The sequence below is a fragment of the Oncorhynchus nerka genome, linkage group LG10 (assembly GCF_034236695.1).
Source record: "Oncorhynchus nerka isolate Pitt River linkage group LG10, Oner_Uvic_2.0, whole genome shotgun sequence".
Taxonomy (NCBI): Eukaryota; Metazoa; Chordata; class Actinopteri; order Salmoniformes; family Salmonidae; genus Oncorhynchus; species Oncorhynchus nerka.
The window spans coordinates 54,523,252-54,541,403 of record NC_088405.1 but is presented as its reverse complement, the minus strand read 5'-3'; the positions used below and the strand labels follow the sequence as shown (position 1 = coordinate 54,541,403).

General features: G+C 41.5%; 2 protein-coding genes across 6 annotated transcripts in view; both read left to right on the top strand.

Moving 5' to 3' along the window:
* Nucleotides 1-3,290, top strand: part of LOC115135612 (sodium/potassium/calcium exchanger 3-like) — a 31,052-nt gene extending 27,762 nt beyond the window's left edge. For all 5 annotated transcript variants that reach the window (XM_029670503.2, XM_029670501.2, XM_029670502.2 and 2 more), the window contains one exon: nucleotides 400-3,290. In XM_029670503.2, the coding sequence (XP_029526363.1) occupies nucleotides 400-510 (111 nt within the window). In that variant the 3' untranslated portion in view covers nucleotides 511-3,290. The remainder of the gene's footprint in view (nucleotides 1-399) is intronic.
* A 7,391-nt stretch (nucleotides 3,291-10,681) lies between these two features.
* LOC115135619 (muscarinic acetylcholine receptor M3-like) lies at nucleotides 10,682-18,146 on the top strand. Its single transcript, XM_029670513.2, has 2 exons — nucleotides 10,682-11,127; nucleotides 15,892-18,146. Exon 2 carries the CDS (start codon nucleotides 16,000-16,002, stop codon nucleotides 17,518-17,520), a length of 1,521 nt encoding a protein of 506 aa, XP_029526373.1. The 5' UTR covers nucleotides 10,682-11,127; nucleotides 15,892-15,999; the 3' UTR covers nucleotides 17,521-18,146.
* The last annotated feature ends 6 nt before the right edge of the window (nucleotides 18,147-18,152 follow it).

Sequence of the window (18,152 nt, the reverse complement as noted above, 5' to 3'; positions counted from 1 at the left end):
TTCAAACACGTAACAGGCCTTGCTGTATACATATTACAATTTTATTGCCGTTTCACTTTTTACAAGTCTTTTGTTATGGACCACAAACACACAGGGCGATTATAGTTTTATTGGTATTGCACTTTTTACAATACATTTGTTATGGACCATAAGCAGGGTGGCGGAAGGCAGGGCTAGTATAGTACAGTCTTTCTGGAGAAGGGTTTTGGTCCATCTACTGTTTCGGTTCGAGACACGTTTAATTGTGCGGTTCCACCAACCCATCCAGTCATAGCAAAGCTATTCCTTTTACCTCTTGCACCCCCCCCGTTCCCTTTCCACTGAACCCCTCTCCATCTGGCCATCCCGTTCTCTCTCTCCACCTCCCTTTCTGCCCCTTCTCACCTCCTCTCCCTCCAGGTGATGAGTGTTCATCTGAACCACTGGAAGCTGGACCGCCGGCTGGGCCTGGGGCTGATATTCCTCTATGCCATCTTCCTGCTCTGCTCCATCTTCTTTGGGCAGATGTGAGGCTGACACTGGGGGTCAAAGGTCAACCCTGATTCGCTTTCCTGTAAGCTGCCACGTCCAGGAGTCCTCTGTCTCCCAGAGGTCCTCGCCCCTAAAACGAAACAACAGTCTCGGCTACATTGTGCTAAAAGTTAACGTGATGTAGCACAGACAGAATATGCTCGGATGACGTTATACACACACACACACACACACAATACCCCCACACACACACACACACACACACACACAATACCCACACACTCACTGTAGTGCAGTGTTTTAATACACAGCAACACATAATGTTCAGCTGTCACCATGGAGAAATAATACAATAGACTAGTACTCTTGTTTCTTTAACCTTAAGTTTGGAACAGCCGTGTTTGTTTTGAATGTACGACCTAGCTGATGTTACCTTGTTGTGTGGGGATTCAGTATGTACATTTGTGCTAATGTGTAGCAGTGCTGGGGTACAGTGGAGCATAGAACTGTCAGTCAGGAACTAGGGACATAGCAATAGGACAAATGGGCAGCATAGACTTATGATGGAGAAAATGTTAATAAGAGATGCAGATTATTGTGACCTATAACTGACCGAGTTCCTCCAAAAAGAGGATTTATGAATGATTTTTTTGTTTGTTGCCTCACTGCTTTTAAACAAGTATTGTTACAAACTAAGTAAATAATAGGCTACCGTGAAATCTATGATTTGTAGCGTTTTTAGAAGTGTTATTACTATTGGCGACTATTGGCGACATGTTTCTATGAGTGTCATAACCTGATTAAATGCGTACGGGTCTGTTGTAATAGTTCACTAAAGTATGATCAATGTTTGTAAAAAAAGAAAATCTTTCTGTACATTTTTTTTTTCAGTATTACAATTATTAAGTCAACAAGACCATACTTTTTACTGTTTCTAAATGTTTACTAAATATTTTACATAGTTTTTCAAAAAATGAATGTCAGACAGAGACTAGATTTGTGATGTTTTTGATATTTGTAAGAACTAGATAATATTCTTCCTATGATATTTGTGAGAATACCATATGTTGTAACTGAAAGACGATGTATATTTTTTGTCACTTTGGTAAAGTGATGGTAAAGAAGACTGACGCGTCAGATCAGCACACCTAGATCTAAGAGGGTTATATATAGGGTTATATTGAATGTCCCGTTCTATTCCACTATTAGGTTATTTAACCCAGATTAGATCCTTTTTCAGCACCTGACCCCCTCGATTTAGTATCGTTATTTATTATTTCCGAGATTTTGCATATTTCGTTTATCAAGTGCTTGTGATGACAATAAGCATTGGTTTGCTCCTCAAAATAGTATATTCTCAAAACCTGTTATTTATTTTGAAAATGGTTTCTTTCATTACCACAATGGTAACTTTATTAAATATAATTTAGATTTCAGATCAGATCAAATGACTCAAACATTTTTGCCAAATGAAAGGACTGCAGAAAATACTCTGTGTGTCATAGAACTATTAGTTCTGCTGTTTGCTCTCAGCCACTCATAAGCATTGTTAACATTTTAAAAGAGGCTCACACAGAACCAGTCAAGTTTGGACACACCTACTCTTTATTTTTGCTATTGTCTACATTGTAGAATAGCAGCGAAGACATCGAAACTATGAAATAACACATATGGAATCGTGTAGTAACCAAAAAAGTGGTAAACAAATAAAAATATATTTATATTTGAGATTCTTCAAAGTTGCCACCCTTTGCCTTGATGACAGCTTTGCACACTCTTGGCATTCTCTCAGCCAGCTTCATGAGGTAGTCACTTGGAATGCATTTCAATTAACAGATGTGCCTTGTTTAAAGTTTATTTGTGGAATTTATTTCCTTCGTAATGCGTTTGAGCTAATCAGTTTTGATGTGACAAGGTAGGGGTGGTATACAGAAGATAACCTTATTTGGTAAAAGGCCAAGTCCATATTATGGCAAGAACAGCTCAAATAAGCAAGGAGAAACGACAGTCCATCATTACTTTAAGACATGAAGGTCAGTCAATTCTGAAAATGTTAAGACATCTCAACATCAACTGTTCAGAGGCGACTGCGTGAATCAGGCCTTCATGTTCGAATTGCTGCAAAGAAACCACAACTAAAGGACACCAATAAGAAGAAGAGACTTGCTTGGGCCAAGAAACACAAGCAATGAACATTAGACTGGTGAAAATCTGTCCTTTGGTCTGATGAGTCCAAACTTGAGATTTTACATGACCAATAAGTGTTATTTCATAGTTTTGATGTCTTCACTATAATTATACAATGTAGAAAATAGTAAAACTAAAGAAAAACCCTTGAATGAGTAGGTGTGTCAAAACTATTGACTGGTACTGTACAGTGGGGCAAAAAAAGTATTTATAAATACTTTTTTTGCCCCAGTGCATGTTGAAGAGGAGTGGGCAGACTGTTGAGTGTTGTACACACTGGTTGCTGGAGCTGCTAATTATCCCAGGTGTAGTTACCTGTCGTATTTTCAGTGTAGGCCTTTAATAAGTACCTACTTCGATAGGACGACCACCAAGGAGTCCCCACTACCAACCAACCTCTTATAAATCCTGACTCTGTTAACAGAGCAGGTCAGAGCACCAAATAGAAGCCTGATTTAGTTCTGTCATGAAGCAGCTGTGTTTGAAGTGTGTTCTTCCTCAATGTTTTGTTCTGTTAGGTTGGAACCACCAGCTATTCTAGCACTGAGATTAGTTTCTTTACAGATGACCTCTGATCATTGAGAACTTTTGTATGTTGTTGAATGCAATAAATACAATTTGTGCAATAACAATCCATGTCTCTCTCCTTAAGTCCTTACAGTAAGTACAGCTGTAAAGATCTGAGAAATGATGGGTGGATGAGGACAGGGGAAACAGTCCCAGTGTTTTTTTCCTCATCAAAGGGATTGTAGTCTACCAGTGGAAATGAAAAAGAAACACTCAAAAGGGAAGTGAGAGCCAAGTCTGTCTACGAGGCAACAAAAAAATGGCTCTAGGAGAAGCTACACAGACACTCACTGATCTTGTCCAGAATTGCATAGTTGATCCACCGATCGGTTATACCTCTCTCATTCTCTCTCTGTCTGCCTCATCGGGTCTCTCTGTCTCCTTTGCTGACTCCAGACCTGTCGTTTACTCATTAACCCGTGAAGAGCTGCAGTAAGCTTTTAAGGCCTCTTTACACGCTCCACTCTGTTGATCTACGTGCACATCGGTGGAGTTTTTTTGGGGGGCCAGTGGACTTTTCGTTGCGTTCCACCCACAGAGGAAGTCCGCCTTCTGTAGTGTATATCCACTTGTGGTCTTGGGATCTGAGCCTCTCAAAGCAAGCACCTCCTTCCGATTAGAGTCCAGAGGGAGTCATGTAGACAACAACCCATCTCTGCTTACCATATGCTACACACTGCAATTGACACACACACACAGAATTTCCAGTCACAGTCATAATGATGAGCATAGTGGGGACTAAAAACCCCATTTCTTTATCTTAATTCGGATCCACAGATGAGAGGCCATGGGTAGACAAAGGAAATTGAATAGAAGGAGTTAATGAAGTTATACCTTGTATAACAATAGATGTTTAACGACATGTCCAGTGTGATATGGCATCATCCAATATGATACAGTGTTCCTGCCTGCTGCTGTCAGTTTTTTGTGGCAATTTCCTAAATGACTGTGTACATTACAAATACTCGACAGTCGACAGAGATGCATTTAATAGAAACATTTTCAATTAGGGGAAATTCCGACCCGAGTTAAGCGTGTGTAAATTAAAGGTAATTCCCTATGCGCCTTTCTCTCTCTCGCATATTCTGACCTTGAACTGCTGAGGAATATTTTTGGCCGCTGATACCGGAACAATAACGGCCTAGTTATATACAGTGTGTATATATATATATATATATAATTTTTTTAAATATTTTTATTTTGTTTATATCACCCTCAGCTCCACAACTTCCCTCGGCTATGTAACAGCTAGGTAAATGAGTAAGTCCTTTGGATAAGGGGATTGTGTTTTATATGTATATTACCTTATGATCCCTGGAGACAAATGTGAAACCAGTCACATGGCAGCAAACCGAAGCATATCAACATATCACCTTTTCCCCAGTGAAGTTTATGAAATGCTGGCCTTGCAGATATGAAATGTGCCAAGCAAAAATGACAGTTTAGCGCCAAACTTACAGAGTTGATTTATGATATAATGTTGTAATTATATGCCTGGACTTTTCACAGTATTTTTTACAATTTGGATGTTGTTAAATATTAGCCACTATCGATAGCCACCATCAGTTATAGGGTACTAGGTGGTAACTAGCAATGTCTAATCGCTGACACAAAAAAGCAATGTTTGGGAAAAAATTGGTATGTGGATGAAGGTCATGCTTAGGTGAATAAACCATAAAGATAAATAAATGGCTACAGTTTATACTTTTGTAGTTATTTCATGACTCACTGCGCTCTAGCAAATCCTTGTGGAGGCCGGGCGCCTGCAGGCTGACTTCGGTCGTGAGTTGAACGGTGTTTCCTCCCACATGTTGATGCCTGTTTCCTCCCACATGTTGATGCAGCTGGCGGGTGTTGTTAAGGAGCATGGTTTGGTGGGTCATGTTTCGGAGGATGCATGGCTTGACCTTCGCCCCTCAGTGATGAGACAAGATCAAAATTGGGTCTCATGAAAAAGGAGGTAAAATACCTCAAAATGTATTAACATTTAATAGCAGTAACTCAACTAATTAGTCAGTCATCCAACATATTACACCTTTACGACAAAACGATCTAAACATTTCTCTCTAAACAAGTTGATTATTTATCTTAAGGTATTCCTACTTGTATATTTAAAAAACAAATTATTATAATTTTAAAAAATTTAAATCAATTTAACACATAATTGTTTTGTTTAAATATCTCAAAAAGTTGTGATGACACAGAAAACATGTTTTGTTGGGCAAGAGCAGTGGCAGCCAGGAAAGTGTTGGGGAAATAATTTGGTGAAACCCAGACCCGATTGCATAAAGCATCTTAAGTCTTTCCCTTAAGGAATCATTTCCCCTTTTACCTAAAGGAATTGTTTTAAGGATCTTTTCACGTTTTCTCAACTTGTTTATATTACTATCTATTACGTCATGGTAGATTACAGTGTAGATACAGCTAACTAGCCAGCTATGGATTGTGCACCTTCCATTGTTTAGTTAAGTAGCTAAAGTTGAAGTCGTAAGTTTACATACACTTAGGTTGGAGTCATTAAAACTTGTTTTTCAACCACTCCACAAATGTCACAAAACTATAGTTTTGGCAAGTCGGTTAGGACATCTCCTTTGTGCATAAACCCAAGTAATTTTTCACTTATAATTCACTGTATCACAATTCCAGTGCGTCAGAAGTTTACATACACTAAGTTGACAGTGCCGTTAAACAGCTTGGAAAATTCCAGAAAATGATATCATGGCTTTAGAAGCTTCTGATAGGCTAATTGACATCATTTGAGTCAATTGGAGGTGTACTTGTGGATGTATTTCAAGGCCTACCTTCAAACTCAGTGCCTCTTTACTTGACATCATGGGAAAATCATAAGAAATCAGCCAAGACCTCAGAAAATAAATTGTAGACCTCCACAAGTCTGGTTCATCCTTGGGATCAATTTCCAAACGCCTGAAGATTCCACGTTCATCTGTACAAACAATAGTACGCAAGTATAAACACCATGGGACCACACAGCCTTCATACCGCTCAGGAAGGAGTCTCCTAGAGATGAACGTACTTTGGTGCGAAAAGTGCAAATCAATCCCAAAACAACAGCAAAGGACCCTGTGAAGACGCTGGAGGAAACAGGCACAAAAGTGTCTATATCCATAGTAAAATGAGTCATATATCAACATAACCTGAAAGACCGCTCAGCAAGTAGGAAGCCACTGCTCCAAAACCGCTATAAAAAAAACAGACTACGGTTTTCAAATGCACTTGGGGACAAAGATCGTACTTTTTGGAGAAATGTCCTCTGGTCGGATGAAACAAAAATAGAACTGTTTGGCCACCATCGTTATGTTAGGAGGAAAAAGGGGGAGGCCTTCAAGCCGAAGAACACCTTCCCAAACGTGAAGCACGAGGGTGGCAGAATCATGTCATCTATAAAATTGCCTCCAACACTCTACTCAACAAACTGGATGCAGTCTATCACAGTGCCATCCATTTTGTCACCAAAGCCCCATACACTACCCACCATTGCGACCTGTACGCCATCGTTGGTTGGCCCTCGCTTTATACTCATCGCCAAAACCACTAGCTACAGGTTATCTACAAGTCTCTGCTAGGTAAAGCCCCACCTTATCTCAGCTCACTGGTCACCATAGTAGCACCCACTCGTAGCACACTCTCTAGCAGGTATATCTCACTGGTCACCCCCAAAGCCAATTCCTCCTTTGGTCGTCTTTCCTTCCAGTTCTCTGCTGCCAATGACTGGAACAAACTGCAAAAATCTCTAGCTTTAAGCACCAGCTGTCAGAGCAGCTTACCGATCACTGCACCTGTACTTAGCCTATCTGTAAACAGCCCATCTGTAAACAGCCCATATATCTACCTACCTAATCCCCATACTGTATTTATTTATTTATCTTGCTCCTTTGCACCCCAGTATCTCTACTTGCACATTCATCTTCTGCACATCTACCATTCCAGTGTTTTAATTGCTATATTGTAATTACTTCGCCACCATGGCCTATTTATTGCCTTAACTCCCTTATCTTACCTCATTTGCACTCACTGTATTTCCCCTTTTTTCCCCTTCTTTTTTCTACTGTATTATTGCCTATGTTTGGTTTATTACATGTGTAACTGTGTTGTTGTATGTGTCGAATTGCTATGCTTCATCTTGGCCAGGTCGCAGTTGCAAATGAGAACTTGTTCTCAACTAGCCTACCTGGTTAAATAAAGGTGAAATAAAAATAAAATAAAATAAAATGTTGCGGGGGTGCTTTGCTGCAGGAGGGACTGGTGCACTTCACAAAATAGATGGCATTATGACTAGGAAAATTATGTGGATATATTGAAGCAACATCTCAAGACATCAGTCAGGAAGTTAAAGCTTGGTCACAAATGGGTCTTCCAAATGGACAATGACCCTAAGCATACTTCCAAAGTTGTGGCAAAATGGCTTAAGGAAAACAAAGTAAAAGTATTGGAGTGGCCATCACAAAGCCTTGACCTCAATCCTATAGACAATTTGTGGGCAGAAGTGAAAAAGCGTGTGTGAGCAAGGAGGCCTACAAACCTGACTCAGTTACACCAGCTCTGTCAGGAGGAATGGGCCAAAATTTACCCAAATTATTGTGGGAAGCTTGTGGAAGGCTACCCGAAATGTTTGACCCAAGTTAAACAATTTAAAGGCAATGCTACCAAATACTAATTGAGTGTATGTAAACTTCTGACCCACTGAGAATGTGATGAAAGAAATAAAAGATGAAATAAATCATTCTCTCTACTATTATTCTGACATTTCACATTCTTAAAGTAAAATGGTGCTCCTAACTGACCTAAAACAGGGAATTTTTACTAGGATTAAATGTCAGGAATTGTGAAAAACTGAGTTTAATGTATTTGCAAAAAAAAGTGGCAAAGGAATTCACTTTTTTTCCTGCATACAGTATTTCCAAGCATAGTGATGGCTGCATCATGTTATGGGTATGCTTGTAATCGTTAAGGACTGGGGAGTTTTTAAGGATAAAAAATAAACGCAATAGAGCTAAGCACAGGCAAAATCCTAGAGAAAAACCTGGTTGTATTCACCAGACACCGTGAGATGAATTTACCTTCAGCAGGACAATAACCTAAAACACAAGGCCAAATCTACACTGGAGTTGCTTACCAAGAAGACAGTGAACGTTCCTCAGTGGTCGAGTTACAGTTTTGACTTAATAAATCTTCTTGAAAATCTATGGCAAGACCTGAAAATGGATGTCTAGCAATGGTCATCAACCGAATTGACAGAGCATGAAGAATTTTGAACAGAATAATGGACAAATGTTGCACACTCCCGGTGTGGAAAGTTCTTAGAGACTTACCCAGAAAGACTAACAGATTTAATCGCTGCCTAAGGTGATTCTACAAAGTATTTACTCAGGAGTGTGACTACTTATGTACATGTTTCTATTTCTGTATTTAATTTTCAATACATTTGCAAACATTTCTAAAAACATGTTTTCACTTTGTCATTATAGGGTATTGTCTGTAGATGGGTGATCTATCTTGAATTCAGGCTGTAGCACAACAAAATGTGGAAAAAGTCAAGGGGCATGAATACCTTCTGAAGGCACTGTACTTTCCTAACCCTAAATAATATACAAGATCAGAGTATTTTTAATTCCACCAATTGGTGATGAAAAGGAGACGAATAATTGTGTATTTACATGGCTTCTGTCACTGATCCCTAATATTATGAACGCTCTTTTTATATATTTTAGTCTGTCGAGAAAATTCTATTTAAAAGGTACACCAAAATGAAAAGGAATGGCTTTAGATAAATGTACTGAAAACACTATTGAATGAAAACTCCACAAGGAATTATATTGGCCAGCAAGAGGGAGGGTTTTCAGTGGTTGAATTCAATTTATTCAGAGCATGCAAGGGAACCATGCCTGTAAAGCCCGTAACGCACTAGCATAAGGTACAGTACATGACCAAAAGTATGTTGACACCTGCTCATGGGCATTAATGTGGAATTGGTCCCGCCTCTGCTGCTATAACAGCCTCCACTCTTCTGGGAAGGTTTTCCTCTAGATACTGGAACATTGCTGCGGGGACTTGCTTCCATTCAGCCTAGCCCAAACCATGAAAAACAGCCCCAGACCATTATTCCTCATCCACCAAACTTGACAGTTGGCACTATGCATTGGGGCATCTGCCAAACCCAGATTTGTCCATCGGACTGCCAGATGGTGAAGGGTGATTCATCACTCCAGAAAACGCATTTCAACTGCTCCAGAGTCCAATGGCGGCAAGATTTACATCACCAAAGCCAACAATTGGCATGGTGATTTTAGGATTTTGAGTGGCTGCCTGGCCATGGAAACTAATTTCATGAAGCTTCTGACGAACAGTTATTGTGCTGATGTTGTTTCCAGAGGCAGTTTGGAACTGAGTGTTGCAATCAAGGACAGAAGCTGTCCCATTCTGTGAACTTGTGTGGCCTACCACTTCGCAGCTGAGCCGTTGTTGCTCCTAGACGTTTCCACTTCACAGTGGCATGTTGTTCCTAGATGTTTCCACTTCACAATAACAGCGGTTACAGTTGACCGGGGCAGCTATAACAGGGCAGACATTTGATCGAACTGACTTGTTGGAAAGGTGGCATTCTGTGACAGTGCCACATTGAAAGTCACTGGGCTCTTCAGTAAGGCCATTCTACCGCCAGTGTTTGTCTATGGAGATAGCGTGGCTGTGCACTCAATTTTATACACCTATCAGAAATGGGCGTGGCTGAAATAGCCGAATCCACTCATTTGAAGGGGTGTCCACATACTTTTGTATATATTGTGTAAGTCTGAATAGGAAAAGCATAGATTTCCTAAGTCTGAAGAGAAATCTGAGAATATATTGTGTTAATCTATTGTAGGACAGGCCTACTGTACAACAATACAACTCACTGTTCAATGTTATCTAAGTACAAGACTAAACAATCCCGTGCAGGTACGAAACAGTAGCTGAAAGTGTTGTAAAAGTCATTCCATCTCTGTCATAAGGGCCAGTCCCTGCTGTGGCTCAGTTATATAACAGTCAATCCGTGCCCACTGTGCCAGCACTCACAGCTCTCAAATACTGTATAACAACTGTAGAAATATGGTGTTGCAAACCACACTGCAAAAGAAAAGGAGAAATAGGCGGTTTGGAATGAAATTCTGAATGACTGATACTCAGGCAGGTGGACAGGCAGAGAGTGTGTGTGCTTGTGTGTGAGGGAGAACATAACTATGTAGACCTACAGTCTAACCCAAATATACTAAATATTCTAAATATAATTGTCTGTTTGTTCTCATGTTATGTGTCAGTGTGCGAACCCAATCAAGATGTCCTGGGTGATTACTTTGCCCTTCAGCTTTATTAACGCCTTATTGCCATCTGTAAACATTGAGAAATGTTTATCTAAATGTGTTCAATTACTGGAGTATAGGACAGGAAATAAGTTGAAGGAATGATTGGGGAGATGGTAGCCGAATGTCAGCTGCTTGAGTTTGTACAGTAGTCTGCCTGACACATTATTTACACCAGTTATGGCAGGAGCCCTGGTTTCATTTGTTTCTGTCCTCCTATTGCGTTTTTCTCTTCGAAGAACACACCATGTCGCACCTTATGACCAAGCCATATGAGGAGCAATAATTAATGTGCATAATAAATTAAACTACATGCACGAACAGCGGACACTGTAGTAAGTTTGAACAAAAGAGACACCAGAGCGGCGAAGTTTCTCTCATTGGATGGACCATGATGAGTAACTATTTTTCTTACTGTAACTTTACGACTTCAGCTACATGAATGGACCATCGCATTGACTTTTCATTGCCACGAGAATGTACCGTTAAGGATGGGGAAACCTGTTGTTTCATTGTGGGCATATGGACAGCATCCAAGACTTAGTTGGTAAGTGTTGAAGCATGTACTATAAACAGTTGTTTCAAGCAGTGTCGTAAATGTTATTACTTATTGTGGCAGCAATCGTGACCATAAATAGTTTCTTACCAAGGTGTGTTGTTGCATAAAGGGTATATTATTAGAGCGTGCAGTTGAGCAGCAGCCCACGAAGTATTTGACGTCAGGCGACATCTTTTGGACTTATTTTTTTGTCATTTTTTTGTTGCGAACCCGCCTTGATTTCACCTTCCACAGGAGTTGATTTTTGGTGCGGACCGGACCAAATCTGAACCAATCATAGACGTTAACAGACATCAGGTCCGGACCAGCCGATATTTGGCCCAAACATAGGCCGAACCGGACCAAATCTGAACCAATCATAGGCATCTATGTTTCACAAGTTTGGACATCACAGTACAGCAGAATATAGGACAGTAGAGTACAGTACATTACAGTACACAGTGCAGTAAAGAAAAGTAGAGTAGTGTACTGTACTCAACTTTACTATACCCTACGGAACTAAACTGTACCTCTACCGAATCAAACTATACTGTACTTTACTGTAGTCTAATGTACTCTACTCTAATTCATTACATTTTACTGTATCATACTCTACTCTGACTGTACTCTACTGAATTAAACTCGACTGTACTCTACTGAATTAAACTATACTGTGCTGTGGTGTACTCTACTGCATTAAACTATACTGTTCTGTTCATTACTATAATTAAACGGTACTGTACCATACTGTAGTGTACTCTACTGACTACTCCACTGAATTAAACTCTACTGTACTGTAATGTACTGTTCTACTGCATAACACTCTACTGTATTGTACCACACCTTACCATATTGTACTGTACTCTTCTGTTATCCAGAGTGACTTACAGTCACTGCATTCACTGTAGGTAGATAAACAACAACATATCACAGTCATAGCAAGACAAAATATCTGTAACAGTTACTCAGAATGTTATTGTAGTTGTGGTCTATTGGTTTATTCTGTACGTTGGACTACTTTAAAAAATCCTCACTGCCAGTGTTAAAGCTTTTGAAAAAGCTAACATAAGTCCATGTGATAGATGGGAGCAATAACACAGATTTTGTTGTAATCTAAAATCAAAATGGTATATTGGTTGCGTACACATATTTTGCAGATGTTATCGCAGGTGCAGTGAAATGCTTGTTTCTAGCTCCAAACAGTGCAGTACTACCTAACAACACACACCAAAAAATACACACACAAGTCCCCAAAAAATAAAAAGAAAGGAATTAAGAGCAAATAATGTAAGAAATTACACACGAAAACAAATACTGCAGTATGCTAGGAACAGGGCGACAATGTCTGTTGGCTCCTCTTTCCTATTAAGAGGTGTGACAAATTATTATTGTGATATAATGCTTTCTTAGTTGAGAAGGTATAGCAGTTGAAATTTCGCCATATAATCAATGGCTGAACTATACAGTTCCGGTCAAAAGTTGACACACCTACTCATTCCAGGGTTTTTCTTTATCAGTACTATTTTCTACATGATAGAATAATACTGTAGACATCAAAAGTATGAAATAACACATATGGAATCATGTAGTAACCAAATAAGTGTAAAACAAATCAAAATATATTTTATATTTGAGATTCTTCAAAGGAGCCACCTTTTGCCTTGATGACAACTTGGCACACACTTTCCATTCTCTCAAACAGCTTCATGAGGTAGTCACCTGGAATGCTTTCCAATTAACAGGTGTGCCTTGTTAAAAGTTAATGTGCGCAATTCCTTTCCTTAATACGTTTGAGCCAATCAGGTGTATTGTGACAAGGTAGGGATGGTATACAGAAGAGAGCCCTATTTGGTAAAAGACCAAGTCCATATTATTGCAAGAACAGCTCAAATAAGCAAAGGGAAATGGGTCCATCATTACTTTAAGACATGAAGGTCAGTCAATAGGGAACATTTCAAAAACGTTGAAAGTTTTTTCAAAATGCAGTCGCAAGAACCATCAAGCGCTATGATGAAACTGGCTCTCATGAGGACCGCCACAGGAAAGGAAGACCCAGAGTTACCTCTGCTGCAGAGGATAAGGTAATTAGAGTACCAGCCTCAGAAACTGCAGCCCAAATAAATGCTTCACAGAGTTCAAGTAACAAACACCTCAACGGTTCAGAGGAGACTGCGTGAAATCAGGCCTTCATGGTCGAATTGCTGCAAAGAAACGACTACAAAAGGACACCAATAAGAAGAAGAGACTTGCTGTGGGCAAGAACCTCGAGCAATGGACATTAGAACAGTGGAAATATATCCTTTGGTCTGATGAGTCCAAATGTGCGATTTTGTGAGACGCAGTGTAGGTGAACGGATGATCTCTGCATGTGGTTCCCACCGTGATGCATGGAGGAGGAGGTGGGATGGTTTGGGGGTGCTTTGCTGGTGACACTGACTGTGATTTATTTAGAATTAAATGCACACTTAACCAGCATGGCTACCACAGCATTCTGGTTTGTGCTTAGTGGGACTATCATTTGTTTTTCAACAGGACAATGACCCAACACACCTCCAGGCTGTGTAAGGGCTATTTGACCAAGAACGAGAGTGATGCAGTGCTGCATCAGATGACCTGGCTTCCACAATCACCCGACCTAAACCAAATCGAGATGGTTTGGGATGATTTGGACCACAGAGTGAAGGAAAAGCAGCCAACAAGTGCTCAGCATATGTGGGAACTCCTTCAAGACTTTTGGAAAAGCATTCCAGGTGAAGCTAGTTGAGAGAATGCCATGAGTGTACAAAGCTATCATCAAGGCAAAGGGTGGCTACTTTGAAGAATCTCAAATATAAAATATATTTTGATAGGTTTAACACTTTTTTTTGGTTACTACACGATTCCATGTGTGTTATTTCATAGTTTTGATGTCTTCACTATTATTCTACAATGCAGTAAATAGTAAAATAATGAGAAACCCTTGAATGAGTAGGTGTGTCCAAACTTTCGACTGGTACTGTATGTTCAACGCCTGGAAAATACCTATTTTCGACATCCGTATAAGATGTATTTTTCACATCCGGAAAAGACGTCTTCTAACTTTCATTCAGCACCTGAAATACACATGATGTTGTCTGGAAAAGACGTCTAAAGTCTTTTCAACATCATTTTGCTTACTGGGAGATTTCACACTATCGATTTTACTACGAGAGTTGCAGTAGCTCTACCTACAATCAATGCAACTCAAAGTAGTCAAAACTATGACAACTGCCCCCATACCTGCACTATTTACAAAAATGATGTAAACTGATTTTCAATTTCAACACATTCCTCTCCCTATTAATCTGCAATGAAAAAAAATATAAACACAACATGTAAAGTGTTGGTCACATGATTCATGACGTGAAATAAAACATGCTAGAAATGTTCTATATCAACAAAAAGCTTATTTCTCTCAAATATTGTGCACAAATTTGTTTACATCCCTGTTAGTGAGTATTTATCATTTGCCAAGATAATCCATCCACCTGACAGGTGTGGCATATCAAGAAGCTGATTAAACAGCATGGTCATTTCACAGGTGCACCTTGTGCTGGGGACAATAAAAGGCCACTCTAAAATGTGCAGTTTTGTCACACAACACAATGACCACAGACGTCTCAAGTTGGGGGAGCATGCAATTGGCATGCTGACTGCAGGAATGACCACCAGAACTGGTACTAGAGAATTGAAGGTTAATTTCTCTACCACAAGCCACCTCGAATGTGGTTTTCGAGAATTTGGCAGTATGTCTAACCGGCCTCACAACCGCAGACCACATGCGGGCAAGTGGTTTGCGGATGTCAACGCTGTGACCAGTGCCCCATGGTGGCGGTAGGGTTATGGTATGGACAGGCATAAGCTACGGACAATGAACACAATTGTACTTTATCGATGGCCTATTTTGAATGCACAGAGATACCGTAACGAGATCCTGAGGCCCATTGTTGTGTCATTCATCCGCTGTCATCACCTCATGTTTCAGCATGATAATACACAGCCCCATGTCACAAGGATCTGTACACAATTCCTGGAAGCTGAAAATGTCCCAGTTCTTCCATGGCCTGCATACTCACCAGGCATATCACCCATTGATCATGTTTGGGACACTCTGGATTGAAGTGTACGACAGAGCATTCCAGTTCCCACCAATTTCGAGCAAGCCATTGAAGAGGAGTGGGACCACATTCCACAGGTCACAATCAACAGCCTGGTCAACTCTATTCAAATGAGATGTGTCACACTGCATGAGGGAAATGATCAGATACTGACTGGTTTTCTCTACCTTTTTGTGTTTAAAGGTATCTGTATTCCCAGTCATGTGAAATCCATAGATTAGGGCCTAATTTATTTATTTAAATTGACTGATTTCCTAATATGAACTGTAACTTTCAAATTGTTGCATTTATATTTTTGTTCAGTATATCCTCTTGTTTGCATTCAGCAGTAAACTCATTAAGCACTAAAAGTTATGAAAGATGTATCATAGTTACAGCATGTCACCTAGTCTGTGAGTCAACAGAAAGGCAGGATATCAAACATGGTGGGTAAACTGAACATGGTGGGTAAACTTAATGAGTTTCTCAGAACTGCCTTTACTGGAGATATGACAATGTCATTTACCGGGATGACGTTTTTCTAATTATATCAATGGACCAGTTAAACAAATTCTCTAAATTATTGACAAAATATGTGTATAAAGGTCATGGTTGTTAGCAATGTGCTCCATCTCATGACTGTTCTCTTGTTCTGCAGTTGGCCCTGAGACGGTAACTCCATGCCAGATGTCAACATCAGCGATTCCCTGTTGTGAAGAAGAATGACTTTTGCTCCACAGCTTAACTCTGCGTCGCTCTGTGGAAGATGAACCACTCCTGTCTCTCCCAGACCAGTGACACCACCAATGTGACAGCAGATCCACTGGGGGGCCATGAGATATGGGAGGTGGTGGTGATTGTACTCATCACAGGGCCTCTCTCCCTGGTCACTATCATAGGTAACCTGCTGGTGGTGATCTCCTTCCGGGTCAACAGGCAGCTGCGCACCTTCAGCAATTACTTTCTGCTGAGCTTGGCGGTGGCGGACCTGATCCTGGGAGCAGTCTCTATGAACCTCTACGCTGTTTACATTATCATGGGACGCTGGACCCTGGGCAGCCTGGCCTGTGACGTCTGGCTGGCTGTGGATTATGTGGCCAGCAACGCCTCCGTTATGAACCTGCTGGTCATCAGCTTCGACCGCTTCTACTCCATCACCAGACCTCTCACCTACCGGGCCAAGCGCACCACACGCCGGGCAGCCGCAGCCATCGGCCTGGCCTGGGCCGTGTCCTTCATCCTGTGGGGGCCAGCCATCCTGTTCTGGCCCCATGTAGTGGGCAGGGAAGCACAGCACGCGGGGGAATGCTCTATCCCGTTCCTGACCGAGCCTGCTCTCACATTCGGCACGGCCATCGCTGCCTTCTACCTTCCTGTCACCATCATGGGAATCCTGTACTGGAAGATCTACTGGGAGATCGAGAAGCGAGCCCAGGGTCTGGAGGGGCTAATGGGGTCTGGGAGCAGTGGAGGGGCCTCCCAGGTGTCTGGGCGAAGGGATGTCTACTCCAGCAGCACCAAGAGCCGTGTGAGCAGCTCCAGAGAGGTGCCTGTGGGCAGGGAGCAGAGCAGTGAGGTGTCCCAGGGCTGCTTCCCTGTGAGAGAGGAGCCTAAACAGAGCAGTGAGAGGAGAATAGCAACACTGTCATTGTCTCCCACCAAGGGGGCCTACAGGGAGGGCTGCAGAGACAGCAGCTGTAACATAGATGAGGAAGAGCCTACTGTCTCCCTTTCCTCCTCAGAGGAAGAACCAGAGCAGACGCAGCAGGGGGCGAGCGCTAAGACAAGCCCTAAAGCCATGATCCCACTCAGAGACGCCCAGGGCAGAAACACCGTAGGGGCCATCAAACCCCTGACATCCAGGGCAGAGGACAGTACAGCAGGTCCACAGGGCAGGCAGCCCCCCCTAAGGGGCTCCACATCAGACTCCAGACGCCACAAGCAGCCCAAAGCCAAGAGGAGGAAGAACACAGTTGTCAGGGAGAAGAAGGCAGCCAGGACCCTGTGTGCCATCCTGCTGGCTTTCATCCTGACCTGGACGCCGTACAACATCATGGTGCTGGTGTCCGTCTCCTACTGCGTGCCCGAGAAGCTGTGGCAGCTTGGCTACTGGCTCTGCTACATCAACAGCACCGTCAACCCAGTCTGCTACGCCCTCTGCAACGAGCACTTCAGAGTCACCTTTAAGACGCTGCTGCTCTGCAGGCCGGGACAGAGGAACTGGGGAATGGCTTATAACGCCAACCATGCCTCCTTCAGGACACACAAAACCAGCAGTACTGTCTGAACTTATTCAAAGCTATACACTACCCTCTAGCTTAAGAAGAGTCAGACCTGCCCTAGTAAAAGACAATCCATGCAAGGGGATGATTTTTTGAAGGCGGCAGAGGAATTGCTTTTTGACTGTTCGGTAAAAAGGAAAAAGTAACAGACATGCTAAGTATGATGGGCATTGACATGTATAACAGTCAATAGCAGAAAACCTCAAAAAAGAAAGACCTGTGGAGAGTTAAGGTATTGCCTCAAAGTAGTCTTTCTTAAGAACATTACATTGCATAGATCTATGATAATCATGCAGTCTGTTTTTTGCCCATGACTGTCTTCAAACCTTCCTTCCTCACCCTCCCCTTCAGTTCCTCTCCATGGAGCTGTTGGTCTGCCCGTTTTGACTTCGGTCCAGAGCCATGAAATGGCTTCTGTTTATGACATGTTTATTGAAACAGGGTTATGAATTGGTCCATATGCCTTAATGTTAAATCATCACCAGGAACTTGCAATAGAAAAAGGTAAAAATATAACAGACACTAAGATTCCATCACTGATACTATAGTGCTTCAGTGAACCTGAATGCACACTGTTGCAATAGAGAAAAGAGGACACGGCACCAAATACAGCCAGTGACAAATATTTTATTTTCCT